Source organism: Leptonotus elevatus, chromosome 6, assembly GCF_054856555.1.
Source record: "Leptonotus elevatus isolate MCC_2025b chromosome 6, RoL_Lele_1.0, whole genome shotgun sequence".
Classification (NCBI taxonomy): Eukaryota; Metazoa; Chordata; class Actinopteri; order Syngnathiformes; family Syngnathidae; genus Leptonotus; species Leptonotus elevatus.
Genome location: NC_141244.1, coordinates 4,460,094 through 4,479,482, shown reverse-complemented (window position 1 = coordinate 4,479,482; position 19,389 = coordinate 4,460,094). Strand labels below are relative to the sequence as shown.

At 40.3% G+C, this 19,389-nt stretch overlaps 4 protein-coding genes across 7 annotated transcripts in view; 2 read left to right on the top strand and 2 right to left on the bottom strand.

Moving 5' to 3' along the window:
• Nucleotides 1–206: 206 nt before the first annotated feature.
• Nucleotides 207–5,796, bottom strand: psma2a (proteasome 20S subunit alpha 2a). Its single transcript, XM_086079096.1, has 8 exons — nucleotides 5,732–5,796; nucleotides 5,201–5,277; nucleotides 4,363–4,495; nucleotides 4,142–4,264; nucleotides 2,354–2,435; nucleotides 2,077–2,150; nucleotides 1,013–1,070; nucleotides 207–933 (listed from the first exon to the last, which is right to left on the bottom strand). The coding sequence occupies exons 1-8, from the start codon at nucleotides 5,770–5,772 to the stop codon at nucleotides 817–819; spliced, it is 705 nt and encodes a 234-aa protein (XP_085935222.1). The 5' UTR covers nucleotides 5,773–5,796; the 3' UTR covers nucleotides 207–816.
• A 285-nt stretch (nucleotides 5,797–6,081) lies between these two features.
• On the top strand, nucleotides 6,082–7,622 carry mrpl32 (mitochondrial ribosomal protein L32). The gene is made up of 3 exons (XM_086077839.1): nucleotides 6,082–6,259; nucleotides 6,345–6,538; nucleotides 7,063–7,622. Exons 1-3 carry the CDS (start codon nucleotides 6,166–6,168, stop codon nucleotides 7,312–7,314), a joined length of 540 nt encoding a protein of 179 aa, XP_085933965.1. The 5' UTR covers nucleotides 6,082–6,165; the 3' UTR covers nucleotides 7,315–7,622.
• Nucleotides 7,623–7,809: 187 nt separating this feature from the next.
• On the bottom strand, nucleotides 7,810–12,841 carry LOC147171847 (coiled-coil domain-containing protein 127-like). 4 transcript variants are annotated; one of them, XM_086077835.1, is made up of 4 exons: nucleotides 12,679–12,841; nucleotides 11,877–12,014; nucleotides 10,862–11,106; nucleotides 7,810–9,250 (listed from the first exon to the last, which is right to left on the bottom strand). In XM_086077835.1, exons 2-4 carry the CDS (start codon nucleotides 12,004–12,006, stop codon nucleotides 8,804–8,806), a joined length of 822 nt encoding a protein of 273 aa, XP_085933961.1. In that variant the 5' UTR covers nucleotides 12,007–12,014; nucleotides 12,679–12,841; the 3' UTR covers nucleotides 7,810–8,803. The 4 variants fall into 4 exon arrangements, with proteins under 4 accessions (XP_085933961.1, XP_085933962.1, XP_085933963.1 ...); XM_086077836.1 differs by having other exon boundaries at nucleotides 12,582–12,743; XM_086077837.1 differs by having other exon boundaries at nucleotides 11,235–12,014; nucleotides 12,679–12,698.
• A 109-nt stretch (nucleotides 12,842–12,950) lies between these two features.
• Nucleotides 12,951–19,389, top strand: part of sdha (succinate dehydrogenase complex, subunit A, flavoprotein (Fp)) — a 13,725-nt gene continuing 7,286 nt past the window's right edge. Inside the window, exons 1-10 of the mRNA XM_086077834.1 lie at nucleotides 12,951–13,088; nucleotides 13,859–13,939; nucleotides 15,107–15,268; nucleotides 15,379–15,522; nucleotides 16,103–16,267; nucleotides 16,373–16,521; nucleotides 16,616–16,740; nucleotides 17,915–18,083; nucleotides 18,579–18,774; nucleotides 18,843–19,014. Coding sequence (XP_085933960.1) covers nucleotides 13,026–13,088; nucleotides 13,859–13,939; nucleotides 15,107–15,268; nucleotides 15,379–15,522; nucleotides 16,103–16,267; nucleotides 16,373–16,521; nucleotides 16,616–16,740; nucleotides 17,915–18,083; nucleotides 18,579–18,774; nucleotides 18,843–19,014 — 1,426 coding nt within the window. The 5' untranslated portion in view covers nucleotides 12,951–13,025. The remainder of the gene's footprint in view (nucleotides 13,089–13,858; nucleotides 13,940–15,106; nucleotides 15,269–15,378; nucleotides 15,523–16,102; nucleotides 16,268–16,372; nucleotides 16,522–16,615; nucleotides 16,741–17,914; nucleotides 18,084–18,578; nucleotides 18,775–18,842; nucleotides 19,015–19,389) is intronic.

Sequence of the window (19,389 nt, the reverse complement as noted above, 5' to 3'; positions counted from 1 at the left end):
ACCACTAATTACAACTTGGCGGAAGAATACCTTGTACGGTTTGTTGGGCGTACCACTACCGCCGGTAGTTGGAGAGTGCGCTTATACTAAGAGAACGCGAATCTGTAGTTAAAAGCTTGTTGTATCCAATGTTTTGCCGTTCTAACGTTTGAAGATGACGTTGACAAAGATTTTAAAACACCCACACAATTTGAACCAGATTTTTTTTCTACCCCAGTTTTACTTTTTATTTCAATGAGTAATTGATACACAAGAGAAAATACAAATTATCCGTCCAAGTCACAAAAGGAGGAACATTACATAAAACTGCTGTACAGGCAACCTTATTGTTAGAGGGGTAATCTCAAGCATCCCACTGGTTCATGCTGACTTCTGTTGACTCACTAGTGTGTTAAAATGAACTCAGTGGTGACAAGAGATTTAGCAGGAAACCACTTTTATCAAATATTTTAAGTCAAATTATATCAGTGGAAGACTTGAGGTTTCACTCAGAGCCCACACGTGCAGTAGCCAACTACCACTTTTTTCATGAATGGAGTTTGCCAAAATGCCAATTAGTGTAATAAAAACACCCTTTTTATTTTGTTGAGATCGGGTTTGCTATGTGAGGCTGCCCCAATTACAGTACTTGCACACAGATGGTCACTTTTATTACCGTAAGTACATACATTGGATCCCCATCATTCTGCCAATCATCTTGGAATGACAAAAAAGGTCACTTTGTAGAGAAATATGATTTATGCAGTTGCTGGCTACTACACTATAATGTCTACATATTGTGAGCCCCAGTGAGCCCCATCACCATGCACAGAGTGCTCATGCAATGGCTGCCAGGTAGTCTTTCACTTCTGCTGGGGTGAGTCTCTTGAAGCCGGCCTCGTTGCAGATGCCAACCTCAATGTTCTCCTCAGTCATCTGACCTTCAAAACTTTCCTGTAACCAAACAGTAAATGTTTTGCATGTGAAGGACAGACAAACCCCTTTCTGGACATTTATGACCAAGAAATTGTACCTTTAATGTCAGGATGGCCGTGTGGATGGCATCTTCCAATTCCAGGTCATTGTTATACCTGGAGAATTAAATCCAATCAAAAACCAATTCTGTAGAGTGAAGCATGGTAAACTTTTGAAGATGCAGAAAAATGTCCAGATCCATTAGGAGTGTAGTAAGTCAATGTACGTTATATTAGTAATTTTATTAAGTTACTTTTGTTGTCTACTTTGTGAATGTACGCAGTTGTTCTGTTTTATTTTTTTTATGCTTTTAGGTGTTGTGCTTTTGGTTATTTTGAAGTACATTGCATTGTCTTTGTGTATGAAAAGCGCATCTGATTTAAAGCAGCAACAAAGAAATGTAGTCATATAAAAAAACAAAAATTTGATATTGGCCGCTTCAATTTATTAGCTGCAAGTTATTATGGGATATTTGCAAAGAACGGTGTCACACAGATAGTTTTTTTTTTTTTACTTTCAATTACTTTACTTACCTTAAACACTGCCCCCCTCCCCCCCAAACATAACAAAAACAAGCTTTATAGCTTTAATGAAGTGTTAAAACAATCACAGGCTACAGCTACTGTGCTAAATAGACGAATGAACAACATCTCGATACATCACGTGATGTTTACACCTGTTCTAATTTATGGAGAGGCGCATGTAAACAGCAGATTGGACCCCTCATGTAAACAGCGTTTTCATTCTGTTTGGTCATTTGTTTCATTCTATTTGGTCATTTGTTTCATTCTAATAACTGGAATAAAGACAGTTTATTTGGTCCACTGTAAAATGTTCTGCAAATTCATTTGTCAGATGTGACACAAGAGTATGAAACTATTGGTAACTGTAGTAATGGCATGAAGCTGGTTAGTAAAAATCCATAAATTAACCGCATCACACTTAAAGTCAAACAATTCTAAGCATGAGGAAAAAAGGAACCTGTCTGGAAATTTCAGTAATTGTAACCCTTTTTATTAAATCATTTTGTAGCTCAAATATTTTCAACCAGTCCTTTCCGTGAGATGCAAAACTGGTAACAGAATGCAATTTACTGTATAACTTGAGTGTGAAGCAAGGTACCTTTTTTCAAGGAACGTTTTTCCATTAACGTAGTTTTTTCCCATGGCTGTGGCTTTCCATGCAAAATATGCCCCCTAGGAAAGGAAAGATGGGGTGGGGGAGACAATAATAGAATTAATACTCTTCTGTAACTATATGGAATAGACTGAGTGACTCATATACACAATTTTTCCACTCAGACGCCATTGCCGAATTAAGATTAAAAATTAGGGAATCAGATTGTCATCGTGCAGTTTCACGTCTATAATCATGTCTTCAGAAAATAAAAACAACATACTGAGGGATCTGATTGGAACAAGTAAGGCTGGTCTTCATCCCATCCAGCTATCAACAACGACACCCCAAATGGACGCACTCCACTGCAGAGGGAGAGAGAGAGATGTAGAAAAAAATTACAGCGCAGTCACATCAAGTGAGGCAGAATGCATCCGGAAATAGTTAATGGTCAACGAGCAGTGTATGGCCCATCGCACACCGAGTGACATGTCCAAAACCGACTGAACTGCCACACAGTCAGTGCCGCCGCTACCCTTTTGGGTGCCCCCGAATTTATTTATTTATTTATTTTCGCGGGTTGGGGGGCATTTCTCATACAATGATAATAGTTTGCATGGCTTAAAGACCCAACCCAAACCTTTTGTTGCACCACAGACTGGTTCAAACAAGTTTTCACAGGCCAGCAGTCATTCGCAATTCACACGGGTTGGGGTGATCAAAAGATGACACGATTGATTGCTGCTTTGCTTTGGTGGCTGCACGGCTACTTCGTAGCGGCTAAACTGTTAATGGTACGTCAGCAGCCTGTGTTGCTCCACTAGCTTGTTCTCATGATTCAACAAGATTGTTGTGTTAACTGTTTTTGAGTACTTCCCTTGCACAATGTCTTCATTTACTTCACGAGATACCACTAGAAAAACGACGAGGAAGAATGATCTTGTCGAAACTGTTTCATCTTGGGAAGATGACGCCAATTCATGGCCTGTTTAGCTGCGCGCTCTTTACTTCTTGTTTCTTTTACTTTCTGTTTACGTCTTCAACTTGCAAACCGCAGAAGAGAAGGAAAACCTGCAGTCTCTTTGGCTGATGTCACGTACATTTCCATCGCATCTCCCGGCTCCATGTCATTGTGATATCACAATTCTTAATCATGTAGCACGGAGTACTATTTATATTGCCCTTTGGAAAGTAATCGATAGTGTTTGGGATATTTTGAGGTGGATGTGTATGCTTCGAAAAAAATAAATATCTGAGCTTTATGAGAAATTTAGTTTGCCATGCGGCTATTCTGATTTTGGTGCGTCTATGACAGAGATTTTTAATCTGGGAAATAAATTATAAAATGATTCCAAGTACCCCCTGCAATGTGCTCACGTAGTATTTAATTCTGTTTGATACATTGAATGAGCTTTTTCTATGTATGTTTGAAATATCCAACTGTGTGAGTGGTCATTGAACGCACCAAAAGTTTACTGCCGAACGTGAATGACGTGCTTGGTTTTCTTTTGCTTATCGCCACTCATCTCTGGATCGTAGAATGTGAGCACTTGTTTTTCCCAAAACCTTGTTTATGTAACTGATAATCACAATACATGGGTTCTTCATGTCTTAAAATTAAAACAAGTAATGTCTCATCCAATGCATGCGCGACGAGTGATACTCCCCCCGCACGGGTGCTCACAGATGCAACATGTCAAGTGCATGCGTGCGCCGTACCCACAGGCAAATGGGGCCACACATGGACGATGGTGCCCTAAGCACTATGCGTACTCTGCATATAGGGCGTGGCGGACCGTAACACAGTATATGTGTTTCGGTGGAGCGCGCTGGTAATGTGCGCTGCTCAGTCACTTGATGTGAAAGAGAAGGGTTGTCAACTATTTTTTTTCATGATGGTCCACTTCGGTCACATTCCGCTGGGTCGCTTGGTGTGTAGCGCGGGCCGAAGTACCACCCACCCAAACTATATGCACAGGGCCGAAGTACCACCTACCCAAACTATATGCACTGGTCAATGATCACATCGTAAAATAAGTCATGGTCAATGATACGTTTAAGCGTCACCCACCCAGACTGCGTGTATTCCTGCATTACAGATGCCACTCGCTGGACAAGCTGGCCTGTGGGGATTGGTTCTTGGTAAACAAGGAAGTACTGTTGTGCCAGCTTCCTGGCTCGTCGGACCAAAACCCTGCAAATACAACACTTATTAACCTTTTGTCTAAACACTAATTAACTGGAATAAATATTTGGCATCAAGAACTTTGCAAAATGTTGAAAAGCACCCACCTGTAGTCAGGCCCCATACCGCTGTACACCATGCCTATGTGCTTAGTGATGGGCTCTACTTTGTGAACACTCTGCTCATCATACAGAATAGATTTCTGTTTCTTTTCTGTCGCCAGGACAACTCCATTCGAAGCTGGAAAAATTTTAGAAACACATCAGCCCTCCTAAAGCATTTACAAGTAAGAGTCTCTCTTTACAACTTTTACCTGTATCTAATATACGTTTATGAAAAATAAGGTAGGTCAAGCTTAGAAGGAAGGCTTGCATATGTTAGAAATACTAACATCAATTTCATATTCATGCATCTGTTGAAAACTGTAGTGTCAATAAAATTCCCCATGAAAGACAATGTGAGAATCATTAAATATAATAACGTCACTCATTTAGATAGCTCACAAGATAGTAGTGGTTGCATCAAATGTGTTGTTATTTTAACACAAATCAATTGTACAATCCCCTCCAAAAGTATCGGAAAGCCAAGGTCAATTCCTTTGTTTTGTTGTATACTGAAGACGTTTGGGTATCGGATCAAAAGATGAATATCTGACAAACTTTCAGAATTCCACCTTACATTTCATGGTTTGTATGGCTAGACAACTAAACAAAAGGTGTTCTGTCACGAGTTGTTGAACACATCTAGATGTAAATAATGCCATGAAAAATGCTGGAATTCTTATGCCTTGTCTTATCTTTTTGTCTTTTTTCTCTTTTGAGCTGAAACCCAAATGTCTTCAGTATACAACCAAACCAATGAAATTGAACATCCATCCTCCTAACCGCTCATTCCTCACAACTGTCTCTAAACAGCAAAATTGGGGTATCACTGGGAAGTCGTTACCTTTAATGCCGACTGAAGGAGCTCCAGCAGCTACAGCAGCCAGTGCATATTCGATCTGCACCAGTTTACCAGAAGGGCTGTGAAAAGAGATGGGGATGGTGCATTAAAAAAAAAATTGCGGAGGGAAGGTTACATTTGTAGTCAAAGACCGATGCATAAACACTCCGCCACATTTAGCGACAGTTTACAAGTGAAAGATAAACACTAAAATAACTGGTCGAAAAATAATATCGGAGATTGGCAGTTACATCTAACTCACATAACCTGTCAAAGGCCAGTTGAGAAAGATGGATTTAAGTATATCACATATAAAATGTTCGCGTATAAAATGGTTAGCAACATGCTAATCGTATTTGTAGCTGATTCATTGCACTCCCAGGCAATGACAGGGCATAGACGACATCAGATGATAAAGATACAAGCTTTAAAGACACCATATAGATTTTCAACTATCGCGATTAAACAACACTTTTCGTAAAACTGCGTGTTTATCGGATAACTTTGATTCAATGACAATTTTATAAAGTTTACCTAAATGTGGTCAGAGAGAAACTGTAGCCACGTTCCGCCATTTTCTTTTTCTTTTTCTGTTGTGAGTCGGCTATCAAAATCAGATCGAGAACACTGCCACCTAGACGCCATAAACGGCCGTTCACAACAAATCACGCGTTGAATTAAAAACCTAACATGAGAGCTTTTAAATTCTGCTTGGAATATGATTATTTTTAATTATCATTATCAGAACCTAAAATCCACCGAAAAGAGACAATATTAAAGTCGGGATGTTTTTTTAAATATTTTTTTATTACATATTAGTGCAGGGTCGACCACTAGAAGGCAATAATGGTTCCCGTGTGACCAAAAGGAAACAGAGGAAGAAATAAATTGTCGCCCTTTAGTGACGACAGCATCAATGACCGTGAGCTGTTTGTCAGGTTTTGAAAGAACTCAACTTGGGAGATAAGATGAATTTTGCTTCATTGCTGCACAGTTTAAGATGCTCCTTGCTACACATTGAAAGCAGGCTTCTGCAGGCGGCCGGAATAGAACGACAGTTGGGTGAGTTTATTCCGTAATACAAACAACAATTTGCTAATATTTACCTTTTTTTATTTGTAATCCTCGTGCGATTGTCTCTGTGCAGTTCCAGCACTGGCAGTTAATGGCTCCAGTCTGCTGCCTTATATCGAGGAGCAGCAAGAGCAAGAGGGGCAGAAGCTGGAGCAACCTCCCGGCGTTCTGGACAGCATCTTATGGATGGCAGCACCCAAGAAGAGACGCACCATCGAGGTCAACCGAACAAGAAGGAGGGCTGAGCCCAAACTTCTTAAAGTCAAGGTACACCAGAAGTGACCGTCCATTTATTATACCGAATTCCATGTCACCTCAAGAAATTTGCGTTGAAAATGTCAGCAGCCACACACTACATTGACAGCCAGTGCTGTTATATTTAGGCCACCCACAGTATGTTACTTTACTCTAATTTATCATTAGGGTTGTAGCAGACCGAGGAGGAGGGGTACACACTGGATTTACATGGCACATTTACAGGCAACCTACCTACTTACAATTACACAAACAAGGCCATTTCAAATTTCAGTAATTGTCACTTTTTTGTTATTTTACGTTTCTTTTATTATACATTTGTTTTTCACGTTATTACAATTAGTATTATTAGAAACACTTAGCACAATATAAATAAGTATAGTTGCTGTTGCCACTATCAATGTAAACTTGAAACGGTGTCATGTTTTAATTTTGGATCCAGCTGTTGTTGTCATTAGATTGTGTCAGTGTCCAAAGTGAGTCTCCATTAAATGTATCCATGACTAAAAAGTTCACCCCATTCACTTCTCCTTCAGCTGAACATTGAACCCTGTCCAGAGTGCGGCCACCTAAAGCAGAAACACATCCTGTGTGGCTTCTGTTATACTAAAGTGCGCAAGGAGACTACTCTCATCCGTCAACAAATTCAAGCGATGGAGGGTGGTCCTCTTAGGGCCCCGACTGTGGAGACCGTTGTCTTATATGCAGATGAGACGCCAAGCGAGTTGGATCAAGACAAGAGGATAGTAGAAAGGCCCAGGAAACGGCCCGCCTGGTTCAGCCACTAATGCTCATGGCGTGTGTTTGTATACAGTACACACCTTAGTTTTAATGCACACTGACTGATGTGCTATCATCTGTTGTCTGTAATGGTGGCTTGTTTTGTTTCTGCAGTCACATGCCATTAGCAACAGTTGATTTGTTTATGCTGGTATAAATGTGTACAGCAGCAACTGAAACTGAAATATTTTGTTTAATAAATCCATTTGGTGGAAAAAAAAGAAGCAACAAAAGCATGTCATTTGATCATCCATTTTCAATAATGCTATTTATTAAGGTAATGGAGCTGGAGCATATCCTAGTTAACTTTAGGCAGGTACACTTATTTTTATAAAATTGCGCTCATGATGTACATACACTACACTATACAGTACATACCTCATGCTCAAGACATGTATCATGTTCAGGTGAACCAGTAACATGAGAGCTCCGCCTCAACCCATACAATTGTTGACAAGTTTTTATCCTTAACTGGGAAAATAGAAACAACACAAATGCCGTACCAAAGTCCTACACCAAGGCTTTATTGTGTGCAAAATACAGAGTGTTTATGGTCTATGCATCTTAAGATCAAATTAAGCACTTAAACACAAATATATGGTAATAACTAAAACATAAATGTCTTATTGACATTATGAGAAAATTCCACCTTGACAGTTTTTGTTCATAGGTTCAAATGTTACTTAAAAAACTATGTGAGTACACAACTTCTGATACTTGTTAAATTGTGCAAATAGAGATATCACCTTATGTGATTTGTCATTGAATGACATCGGGGATGACCTTGATGACTTAAAGCTGGAGATGATTAAGCATCAGCACATTCCACTGAATTTCAAGAGAAAATTACTTTGAATCAGGCAGTATCAAAGAAAATGTTGATTATCAATTGCATGTCACACAATGATGAATAAAGGATGACAAATTCTGAAAATGAAAAAAAAAAGATTTCAAAAGAATACATTTATATCCTTAGCGTTGATTGTGTATCCAATGTGGATATCATCTAAGTCCGGCGTGGCCGATCATGGTCCTCAAGGGCCAGAGTCCTGCAGGTTTTAGATGTTTCCCTCCTCCAACATACCTGATTGTAATGATCGTGATAGCTATCAGACTTCTGCAGAGCTTGCTGATGATCTGATCATATGAATCAGGTGTGTTGGAAAAGGGACACATTTAAAACAGGGGTCTCCAAGTCCGGTCCTCGAGAGCTCCCATGCACCCTGTTTTACATGTTTCCCAAATCCAACACACCTGAATCAAATGACCAGCTCATCAGCAAGCTCTGCAGGACTTCGGCCCTCGACAACCAGAATTGTCCACCCCTGATCTATTAGTGCATTTGTATCTCAAGATGTTAAGCTATTGAGTCTTATTTGGGGTATCTTAAATGAAGGAAGAACTAATTTACAACATTTTGAAAAATGTGACAAAAGATCAGAACTTCCTGCATATTCCATTTCTGATCCACAAGTAAACCATTGCCTCATCATTACATCATTTTGTTTGCGGCTTAATGGTTTCCCCTAGGATGGTCGCCTCAGTTCTCTTGTATTTCTGAACAGTGACCTGCAGCTGCCAGTACTTGAGATACACCCACATGAGACTTCCGTTCTTTCTCTTGTCCATGTTCATTAAGTTTGCACAATGCTTATCCCTCTTAAAAATATCTTTCAGATCAACCTCAAGATCAAGTTCATCTGTGGCGGGCTCTTTGACGGCCTTCAGCAGCATGTTTCTCTCCATCTCGAGACGCTTGTCTCGAGGCAAGATTAGGGAACAGTAGGCATTCTGGCGCTCCACAAGTTGAGCCTCAAGCTCCCGCAGTGTGGCATTCGCTCTCTGGAACCACTCGTTCTGTTTCTCCATGGCTTGACGCATGACGGCCCCTCCAGCTCCAGACTTGATAAATCTTTGCTTCTCTTCCTCTAACCACTCATGCTCCTGTTGGAGAAGATGACAGATTGTTTGATGTTATGAGAGAGAAAGACACACAAAATGCTCAATGCTTTCGATCGATTTAATTAAATAGGTCAGTTTCAGTCAGCATACGCAAGTGTTAATTTCATCAACAAAAGCTATAAACAAAAATAATTTCGTGAACACATTTTTCACCAGACTAAAACTAGACTGGATTAGACTAAACTCTCATTAATAAACAACAACTAGGACTAAATCAGCATGCATTTTCATCGACTAATAAGAGACGAAAATGTACTTCATTTAATGAAAACGAGACGAAAATTATACCATTTTGTAAAATCTTGTCTGTGCTAGCATGTCACCAGTTGGGTTTCCATCCACCCATTTTTATTAGAATTTTCAAGAAATGCGAAAACGGTGACTGACTGGTTAGCACTTCCGCCTCCCAGTGCAGAGGATGTGAGATCGAGTCCGAGCTTCGGCCTTCCTGGGTGGAGTTTGCATGTTCTTCCCGTGCTTGCGTGGGTTTTCGAGGGGTGCCCGGTTTCCTCCCACATTCCAAAAACATGCATGGCAGGTTAATTGAACACTCTAAATTGTCCCAAGGTGTGATTGTGAGTGTGGATGGTTGTTCGTCTCTGTGTGCCCTGGATTGGCTGGCAACCAGTTCAGGGTGTACCCCGCCTACTGCCCGAAGGCAGCTGAGATAGGCTCCAGCGCCCCCCGCGACCCTTGTGAGGAAGTGGTTAAGAAAATGGATGGATGGAAAAAATGTGAAAATAACACTGAATGGAAACGCTAGAAATTCAAAAAAGGGCCCAAAATTCGCCAAAAACTTTTTACCCTTAGAGGGGGTGGTTTTTGAAGTGTATCGAAAAAATTAAAATGCAAATTTTGGCTATGGAAACAGGTTTTGCGAATAACCGAAGGCAAAAACAGATGGAAACGGGCATAAATCGCATGTCTGTTTCGCACATTTTCAGTACGCTGTTAAGTGTCATGTGACACACAGTGACACACCCCCTTTTAAATCTGCAGTTTGCGAGTGCAACATGCAAAAACTCATGAAACAGACAGGAGGTGGATTCACGGTGAACGGTTAAAAAAAAAAAATTAATTGTAACATAACATTAACCCAACGGCTGTAACGTTCCAACAATAACGTTAATCCGACCGCTAACTAATGCAGGCTAACTTACTAGCTCATAGCATGGAGCCATAGTGGCCACTTGTTGATATACTGTAATTGTGTGTGTAGTTGGTTTTCACCATAAAGATGAGAGAAAACTTTATGTAAAATAGTTTTAGATTTGAAATGTTCAACATAATCTGCTGACAAAAAAGACAAATACATGGGATAAATGAATGTCCTGATTAAAACGTTGACAGTTTTTGTGGACTAAAACTAGACAAAAAAAATTATGTTTTCTTGGACTATAATAAAGACTAAAATGCTAGATGTATAGTAGACTAAAAATGGACTAAATAAAAACGGATGAGGTTGACCGACTATTGTAAAAACTAAAAAGCGTGATTTAAAACTGGACTAAAACTGAGACTAAATTTAAAGATGGCGGATAAAATGAACACTGGGTACGCGTACACGTACAGCCTGCACAAGGGATTAGCTACCTGCTGTAAACGTTTCCGTTCTTCTACCAGAAGATTGCTCTGGGAAATCATGGCCTGCTTGTAACCTTTCACCCTCTGTCGCTCCTTCTCCAGCTCCAGCTCCAAGGTAGCCACAGCTCTGCGCCTCTCCGTTAACGTTTCTTTGTACCGTGATTCCATCTCACTTTTGACCAAGAACACATCCTTGTTATACTTGGATTTGACCTTCTCGATCTCTCTCTGAGACTCACGGGTCCAGATCCAACCTAAGAAGACAACAGGTATTAAAGTCTTAAAAGTACATTTTCCCTCATTTTAAGATTAATAAGAGCTGCTGCAGTGATATAATTGCTTAGCTCTAAAGAATGAGTGCAAAATATGTAAATGAAATTACCCAAAATTTGACTGAGAAATTCCTGGTAGACAGCTGTCTTGACAGTGGACTTGATCAAAGACAATGGAGCCACACCAGAAAATGACATGCCTCCCCAAACCATCACTGACTGTGGAAACTGCAGTTCCACGTTTGTGGTTGTCCAGACTCTGGGAGACCTCGATTTCCAAAGGAAATGCTAAACTGTCTTTCATCTGAAAAGTGACCAGTGCTTGTTATCCTTTGCCTAGCATAGACGCTTCTGACTTTGTTTTTGGTTCAGGAGTGGCTTGAGTCATGGAATTCTACAGCTGTCATGTGGACATCTATATGTGGTGGTTCATGATGCACTGATACCAGCCTCAGTCCACTCCTTAAGTTAGGAAGCTCCCCAAGATTTTTCAATATAATAAGTTGACATCAATAATGAAAAAGAACAGAGTGTACAGTGCAAAGGAACTCGCCTACAGGCACACACGTTAATCTTCCTCCTGCATGTTCATCACAGGTCATAATGGTGCCTACAAAATGTTTTGTAACTTTTGTATTAGAGCAATTGCGAGCAGATTCTCAAAAAGTGCTCAACTTATTTTCACAATTGTATGGCAGCTAATTTATTTAGTTTTATCTGGCGCTCCATCATTGAACACATACGTAACTTACGAAATGCAGCCAGTCCCAGCATAGGCACCAGCAGAGCATAATTCCACTGGTTGCCATCTGCGCCTCCATCCCCCCTTTCTTGTCGGTCTGGTTGAATGTTCCATCTTGGGGGGTCATTCAGGTTGTTCATGGAGGTTGCTGTCACACCACACAAACAAATCAAAACATTAGCATTAACTTTGCGGGATTACATGTATTTTCCAAGTTTTAAGTAGCATGGTTTATGCAATCTGTGGCTGAGCAAATCTGCGAAATATATATGCATAATTGACACCCAATAAAATGCATTGGGGGAAATATTGTAAACACCAACAATTCTACAGAACGCTGATATGGGGTAACCTGCTCCAACATTCCAAAAACAATGAGAATATATATATATATGAGAGAGAGAGAGAGAGAGAGAGAGAGAGAGAGAGAGAGAGAGAGAGAGAGAGAGAGAGAGAGAATTCGGAAATGCACTAATTGGTAATAGATCGAGCAGAAAACGTTTAAATATCTGAATCACTGGGTGAGATATAAACGACAGAGCGATCAATGATAGTAATCTTATAAACGTATCATCTTAATCAACTCAAAAATCCACGGCACAACATTTACTTGTACCATGCATGCAAGGTTGACAGCCCAGCTAACCACAAATAAGGCTATGGAAAAGCAAAAAAGCTAGCTAACAAGTTAGCTTACGCGCTCATACACACGCACATTAGTGTATTTCACAAACGCATCCAACGGGGCTTTGTGAGTCCGACAACGCAACGTTTTCCTGTTTTAAGGTACGGTTTGTGGTGTTGTGTCTCACCTTCAAAAGAAAGTCTAGGTCACTTATACATTTGTTCCTGCACCAAACACAATGGTTATTGAATGCGTTGACGGCCTGTCGACACCAACGGGGGTTGTTTCGATTGGTGTTATTAAACATTTTCCATTAAGTATTAAAATGCGCACACGTACAAGATAATTTCTATTAATTCAAACCATAAGGTATTCATATAGTAAAATGAGTCGCAACAAAAGTTATAAGACAGTTCCAGTAACACTTTATACTGTATGTGTCCCCCCTGTTTATCACAGGGTGGTTCATTCCAGCGCCACGGAATACGTCAGCCGCCTGGGTCTGAAGTCGGCGTTTTCCCTTCGACTGACAACATGGCTGGTGTTCAAGCTGCTTCTCGTCTCCTCTCCAAGAGGATACTGTCCTCTAGGAAAGCTGTGAGTACGAATGCTTGTAAAAATGCATTTGTACATTACCTTTATATGCCAATTTACAAATGATTGTACGTCCCCCCCCCCCCCCCCACACACACACACACACGCACACGCACACGCACACAATCTGCGCTGCATCGCTTTCATAACTGGAGTCTGACTTGCGTAACCTGCGTTATGTAGCAAAGGGCTGCTTCAATGTGACACTAGTGCTGCAGCGAAAATAAGCTTTTGAAAGGCCATCAAAGTACATATTCTGTTGCCGTTTCCTTCAAACCATGCACATGCGTTTGTATTTTAATAGTGCTTTGGCCAGGAGTTATTCTTTTTCCAAGTTTACTTCGTTGTCCTTGTGGGGAAGGGTTGCTTTTGTTGTTAGCTTAGTTGTTAACTTAGCATCATACAATAATTAGGATCCACGACCACTACATACCAAAAACATTAGAGACCTAATATTATGTCACCGCACATTAGTGTTCATCATAATACCGTAGCCTATATGGTAGTAGTTCTTCGAATTCTGACTTGGTTTTCAGCTAATGTGTACTATTTTAGGTAAAATTCAGCAGGGATAGGTAGAAAACTTCTAGGCTAGTTTAATTAGACCAGTCAAATGAAAAATAGAAAGTGAGGTTTATGTTGGTACCGCTGGTAACAGAGGGCCTGTTTATTGTTTAACAACTAGATTTTCAATTGTAAATATCTTCTATAATACAGTATTTTGATACCAGCTCGGCCTTTTGATTAATAAATATTTTCTTCTTTGCTGCCAGGTCCCTGCTACAGCAGTTCAAGGTTCGAGAAATTTGCACTTCTCCATCTATGGCAAGAAGAATGCTAAAGTTTCTGATGATGTGAGTTGAACTAATCATCTACACTAGGGCTGTGATGATTCAAGTGGGATTTCGAGTGGGCGTGGAAAAGCAAGTATCGAATCATAATTAATAATTATAATAATAATAAATTTTTGCACTCCGATCAGAATGAATCTTATCATGTACTGTCCCTTTAATGAAGAGTCTAACATGCTGTACATCGCTATGTGGGCAGTGGGCATACATCGTGTGGGAGCAAGCGGCTTCCTTCACCCAAGGTGGATGCACATGTACGTGACTAGTTAGTTAGCCAGCTAATGAGCTATCATCAATGAAGCCCATTTGAGCAGTCATGTGTCAAATTTCTGTCTGCAGTTGGGGTGTTGGAAACAATTGATTCTGCAATATAGCGCGATATTACAGCGCGCAATTCTTGAATCGATTTGATCGCATATCGAATCGATTCAAGAATTGTGCGCTGTCAATTTTTTATGGGAATATTCAACAAAATGTCTTACTTTGGGTTAGGATTTACACATTAAGCATGGAAGAATGTTATATTGATGGAACATTAAGCCTTAATATTTTATTTCAGTGCTGTTCAAACATGAAACAGACTGCAACCTGTTTGTTAAATGCAGTGGCTCAATTTATAAGCCTGAATTTTCAGATAAATAAATTTTCATACAAATCTTACAGTGTACATGTACAAATAATCAATTTATAGATTCGTATCGGGATTAATCGGTTTCGAATCGAATCGTGACCTATGAATTGTGATACGAATTGAATCGCCAGGTACTAGGCAATTCACACCCCTAGTCTGCAGGCAGCCATCATCTAACTGAATGTTGGTGGCTATCTACCGCTGTATTTTACAGCAGAGAATATGATGCTTTGTAAAGCTCTATGGGCAAGCACCATCATCAAGCCTAGCGTGAACAAGTGAGCCAATCGCGCATTCTGGAAAGCTGACCAATAAGATCAATCTGGGACCCTTACCTCTGTCCTTTTTCAGATCTCTTTTATGTCCTCTTTCAGAAGGCTGACTGCCTTCAGAAGGTTGACCAATAACACAATTGAATAGCCTGGTGTTTATGTGGATTTAGTCCACATCATGTTGTTGTTGTGGGTCACTAAACAATATGAAGGCCGTGCACATGCAAGGTTTTCTAAAATTGAAGTGCTTTTGCTTGTTCTCTTCAGATCTCCAATCAGTACCCAGTTGTAGATCATGAGTTTGATGCTGTGGTTGTTGGCGCTGGAGGAGCGGGACTCCGAGCAGCTTTTGGCCTGTCTGAGGCTGGCTTTAACACAGCTTGTGTCACCAAGCTTTTCCCCACCAGGTCTCACACTGTTGCGGCACAGGTAGAGTGCTCTTTTCAAAATGTTTATTAAAAAATAGCTCCAGTAAGCTAAGGACCAAATTAAATTAATAATATTGGTGAAGTAAATAGTTGAACAATCTGTATTTTCAGGGTGGAATCAATGCAGCTCTCGGGAACATGGAGAATGATGATTGGAGGTGGCATTTCTATGACACGGTGAAGGGTTCTGATTGGCTAGGGGACCAGGATGCCATCCACTACATGACAGAACAGGCTCCTGCAGCTGTAGTGGAGGTAAAGACCGATACTCATTTAAATTTATAAAGCAACTGCAACAAACCTTTTGTTAAATTAGTATCTCTCTACTAGCACACCAACATAATTTTTAAACAGCTCTTGTATTGGATGACATTGTGTAAGTAGTCATAAAATACAAAGTTGTGATCGGTGTATTGCTTCCGATATTTAGTAAAAAAAAAAAAAAAAACTAAGCAGATAAAAAAAAGAATCATCAATTTAAAGTGTTCTTTTAAATTTTAAATACATGCTGTTTTTTTAAAAACTGCATGTACTATGAATTTATTGAAATGATTAATCCTATTAATCATTTCAATAAATTATTTATTTTGGATGTATTTTTCTGTAAAGTGGCAGACTGAAATGGTTTTAGTTGCACTGGTTTAGCCCACATTAATGGTTAAAAAAAGGTTTGAAATACTCTGTCTCATTTTGTTTTTACATCAGAAAAACCTGGCACATGAACATGTCAACTTTTTACATAGACTACACTTTATATATGGAAATGCATGATATTGATATGCAAGATAAGGTAACCCAAAAAGAGTATGTCACATCCACTTTATCTCTCCACTAGTTGGAGAACTTTGGCATGCCTTTCAGCCGCACAGAGGATGGTAAGATCTACCAGAGGGCTTTTGGAGGTCAGAGTCTAAAATACGGCAAAGGAGGCCAAGCCCACCGCTGCTGCTGTGTCGCAGACAGAACTGGACATTCGCTACTTCACACTCTGTATGGACGGGTATGCTACTAATTTTACTGTCATCACTTTGGAATACAAAGACTGTTTGGACAAACCTATTACAGTACTTTGAGCATTTGTCTCCATTTTGTGTTATATGTTCAGTCGCTGCGTTATGACACCAGTTACTTTGTGGAGTATTTTGCGCTGGACCTGCTAATGGAAGATGGCGAGTGCAAAGGCGTGATCGCACTCTGCATGGAGGATGGATCTATCCATCGCTTCCGAGCTCAGAATACTGTCATTGCTACTGGGTAAGCACACATACATAATTGGACACTTTGGCAGTGTTGACGCTTACATGCTTCAATGTGTACATGATGTAACCAAAACTGTCTCTGTTTCCAGTGGTTACGGTCGAACCTATTTCAGCTGCACATCTGCTCACACTAGTACTGGGGATGGAAACGCCATGGTGACCAGAGCAGGTTTGCCCTGCCAGGATTTGGAGTTTGTGCAGTTCCATCCCACTGGTGAGAAAATGATGCACACGTGACAATAAAAGGTGGCACCAAGTTGTTTTATTTTCAAAAACAGAAACACATCTGCTACTCATGGTTTGGGAAATCCAGGTCCCGAAAGTACAAACCCTGAAACAGTTTGGCTATACTACTCATCAGGTTGAGACGAGCTTGTTTACCTGTCAGTGAAAAAAAATCTAACTGAAAACACTTAATTTGAGCGCTTGTAGCGCTCGCACACGCACCATTCAAGAGCTTAAAGGGAACTCCGACTGTCATGACAAGTTTGCTCTATATTATTTATTTGGTTCTTTCTACATAACTATGAGATTCATTTTTCAAAAATTATTTCCAGTTTAATACATTTTGTAGAAACTTTATTTGGACGTACACCGCCATTGTTATTTACGTAGCAACGCATTCAGTGCGTAGTGACGTAGAATGGCGGCAGGCTCTCTGCCGTAATGTGAAACGCCTTTAAAGAAATCAAGTTAAACCTCGTAGCATTCTTAAACAAACAACATGCAATCGGTAGAATCACCCTCCCCCAGGCCGCGCTCTCACCAGACACATTCAAGAGTTTTGATCATCCCTTTAGGAACGTAACGGAGGCTTATCTTGCTTTCTTTACAAATTCCACAATGCACTAATGACCACGTTCTGTGAGGTTGTGTCATAATCAAATTTCAGTTTACTATGTTTTTGTGTCAGTGGTAGTCACTTGTGACTTTTGTCCATTGACTCATTATACACTTTGTTGTTGACGTGATGCTGTTTGAATTTGCTGTTTGAGTTGTCCTTGCCCGGCATTCAAAATAAACAATTTAATAATAACCGATGATGATTTAACCATTTCTCAAATGCAAAGCAGTTATTTATTTTATGTAGTAGTATCCTGGTAATTTATTGCAAAGATGACAAAAATACACTGCAAATGGAAAAGTAAACTCATTTCCGTTTTGTCAAATTAGTGTAGACAGCATTATGTGTGAATTCTTTTATTGTGACCCATCACTAATAAACATTTCTGTCAATCACCTTAACAAGTGGAGTTCTTCTTACCAACGCTTGTACCAGTGTCACCGGATCCACTCTTCCAGAAATACTACTTTATTTATTAAATATTTAAAAGGCACATCTTGTTTGCAGTAATTTCACAGTCATTGCTACATGACGATCTTTGCAGGGATCTACGGAGCCGGTTGTCTTATCACTGAGGGCTGCCGTGGCGAGGGAGGCATCCTGATCAACAGCGAGGGTGAGCGCTTCATGGAGCGCTACGCGCCGAACGCCAAGGACTTGGCGTCCAGAGATGTGGTGTCCCGCTCCATGACCATCGAGATCCGAGAGGGCAGGTAACTGTTCAGTCTTGAATCCTGCCACTAATACAAGACGGAATCCACAATGAATCCCGTTTATTGCTGGAAATATATTCCAGACCCATCCTGAATAGGTGGAAATCTGAAATTTTTTAAAAGACAGAGATATTTTAAAAGGAACCCCGACTGTAATGATATGTTTGCTACATATGATTTATTTGGTTGTCAACGTTTCCTTTATATTCATTCAGTAAAACTTACACATAATACACAATAATTAAACATTGTACATTTAAACAACAAAACGTTCGACCAAACCATACAATTTCATCTAACGAAAGTCCAATAGCCTAATGCTAACATAATGGAAAATGCAATGGATGGGATAGAAAACATTTTACGAACTCAGAAGTGTCCTTATGTCAGAAATACTGGTAACAACAAAAATACGCAATGTAGTAGGGATGCAAAAAATTATCAGTGACATAGCGGGGGAACACTAAACTATATTGCGTGGGTGTGGTTCTTCAGGGGTGTTGGTCCAGACAAGGACCACGTATACCTGCAGCTACACCACCTGCCACCTCAGCAGCTCGCCACGAGGCTGCCTGGCATCTCAGAGACGGCCATGATCTTTGCCGGAGTGGATGTCACTAAGGAGCCCATCCCTGTTCTGCCAACCGTCCACTACAACATGGGAGGCATACCTACAAACTACAAGGGCCAGGTAAGTCACATCTTTTACGCAACACTCTTCTGCAGCTGTGGTCATTGGGGATCTTTACCTGCCATCAGGTGATCACTCACACTAACGGTGAGGATAAGGTGGTTCGTGGACTGTATGCCTGTGGCGAGGCTGGCTGTGCAAGTGTTCATGGTGCCAATCGACTGGGCGCCAACTCTCTTTTGGACCTGGTGGTGTTTGGCAGAGCCTGCGCCCTCACAATTGCTGAGGAGCACAAACCTGGTGAGGAGGCGTGGGGGTGGGTGGGGGTGTTTGTGGTCGGGGTTCAGTTTAAATAGCAGATAAGTAAGACCCAAGATTGTCTTTACAGGTACACAGGGTCCTCACTTTACAATGGTGCTGACATGCATTTTGAAGTCTCAAACGGAGCCCAATCAACTAGTTTGCATAGAAACTGTGGCCGTGCAGTACAAAAAAAGCACCGTCAATTATTAGCATTCTTAATTTTTTTATTTAATTTGGTAACTTTTTTTCAACGCTTTAATCGCTAAAGTAGCAAAATTGTAACCTGAAACATTTTCATTTTTTTCATAAAAAAAAAAAGTGCTTTACAAGTATAAATAAAGTGAGTTGCATTCAACCTTGTGCTAACATCAT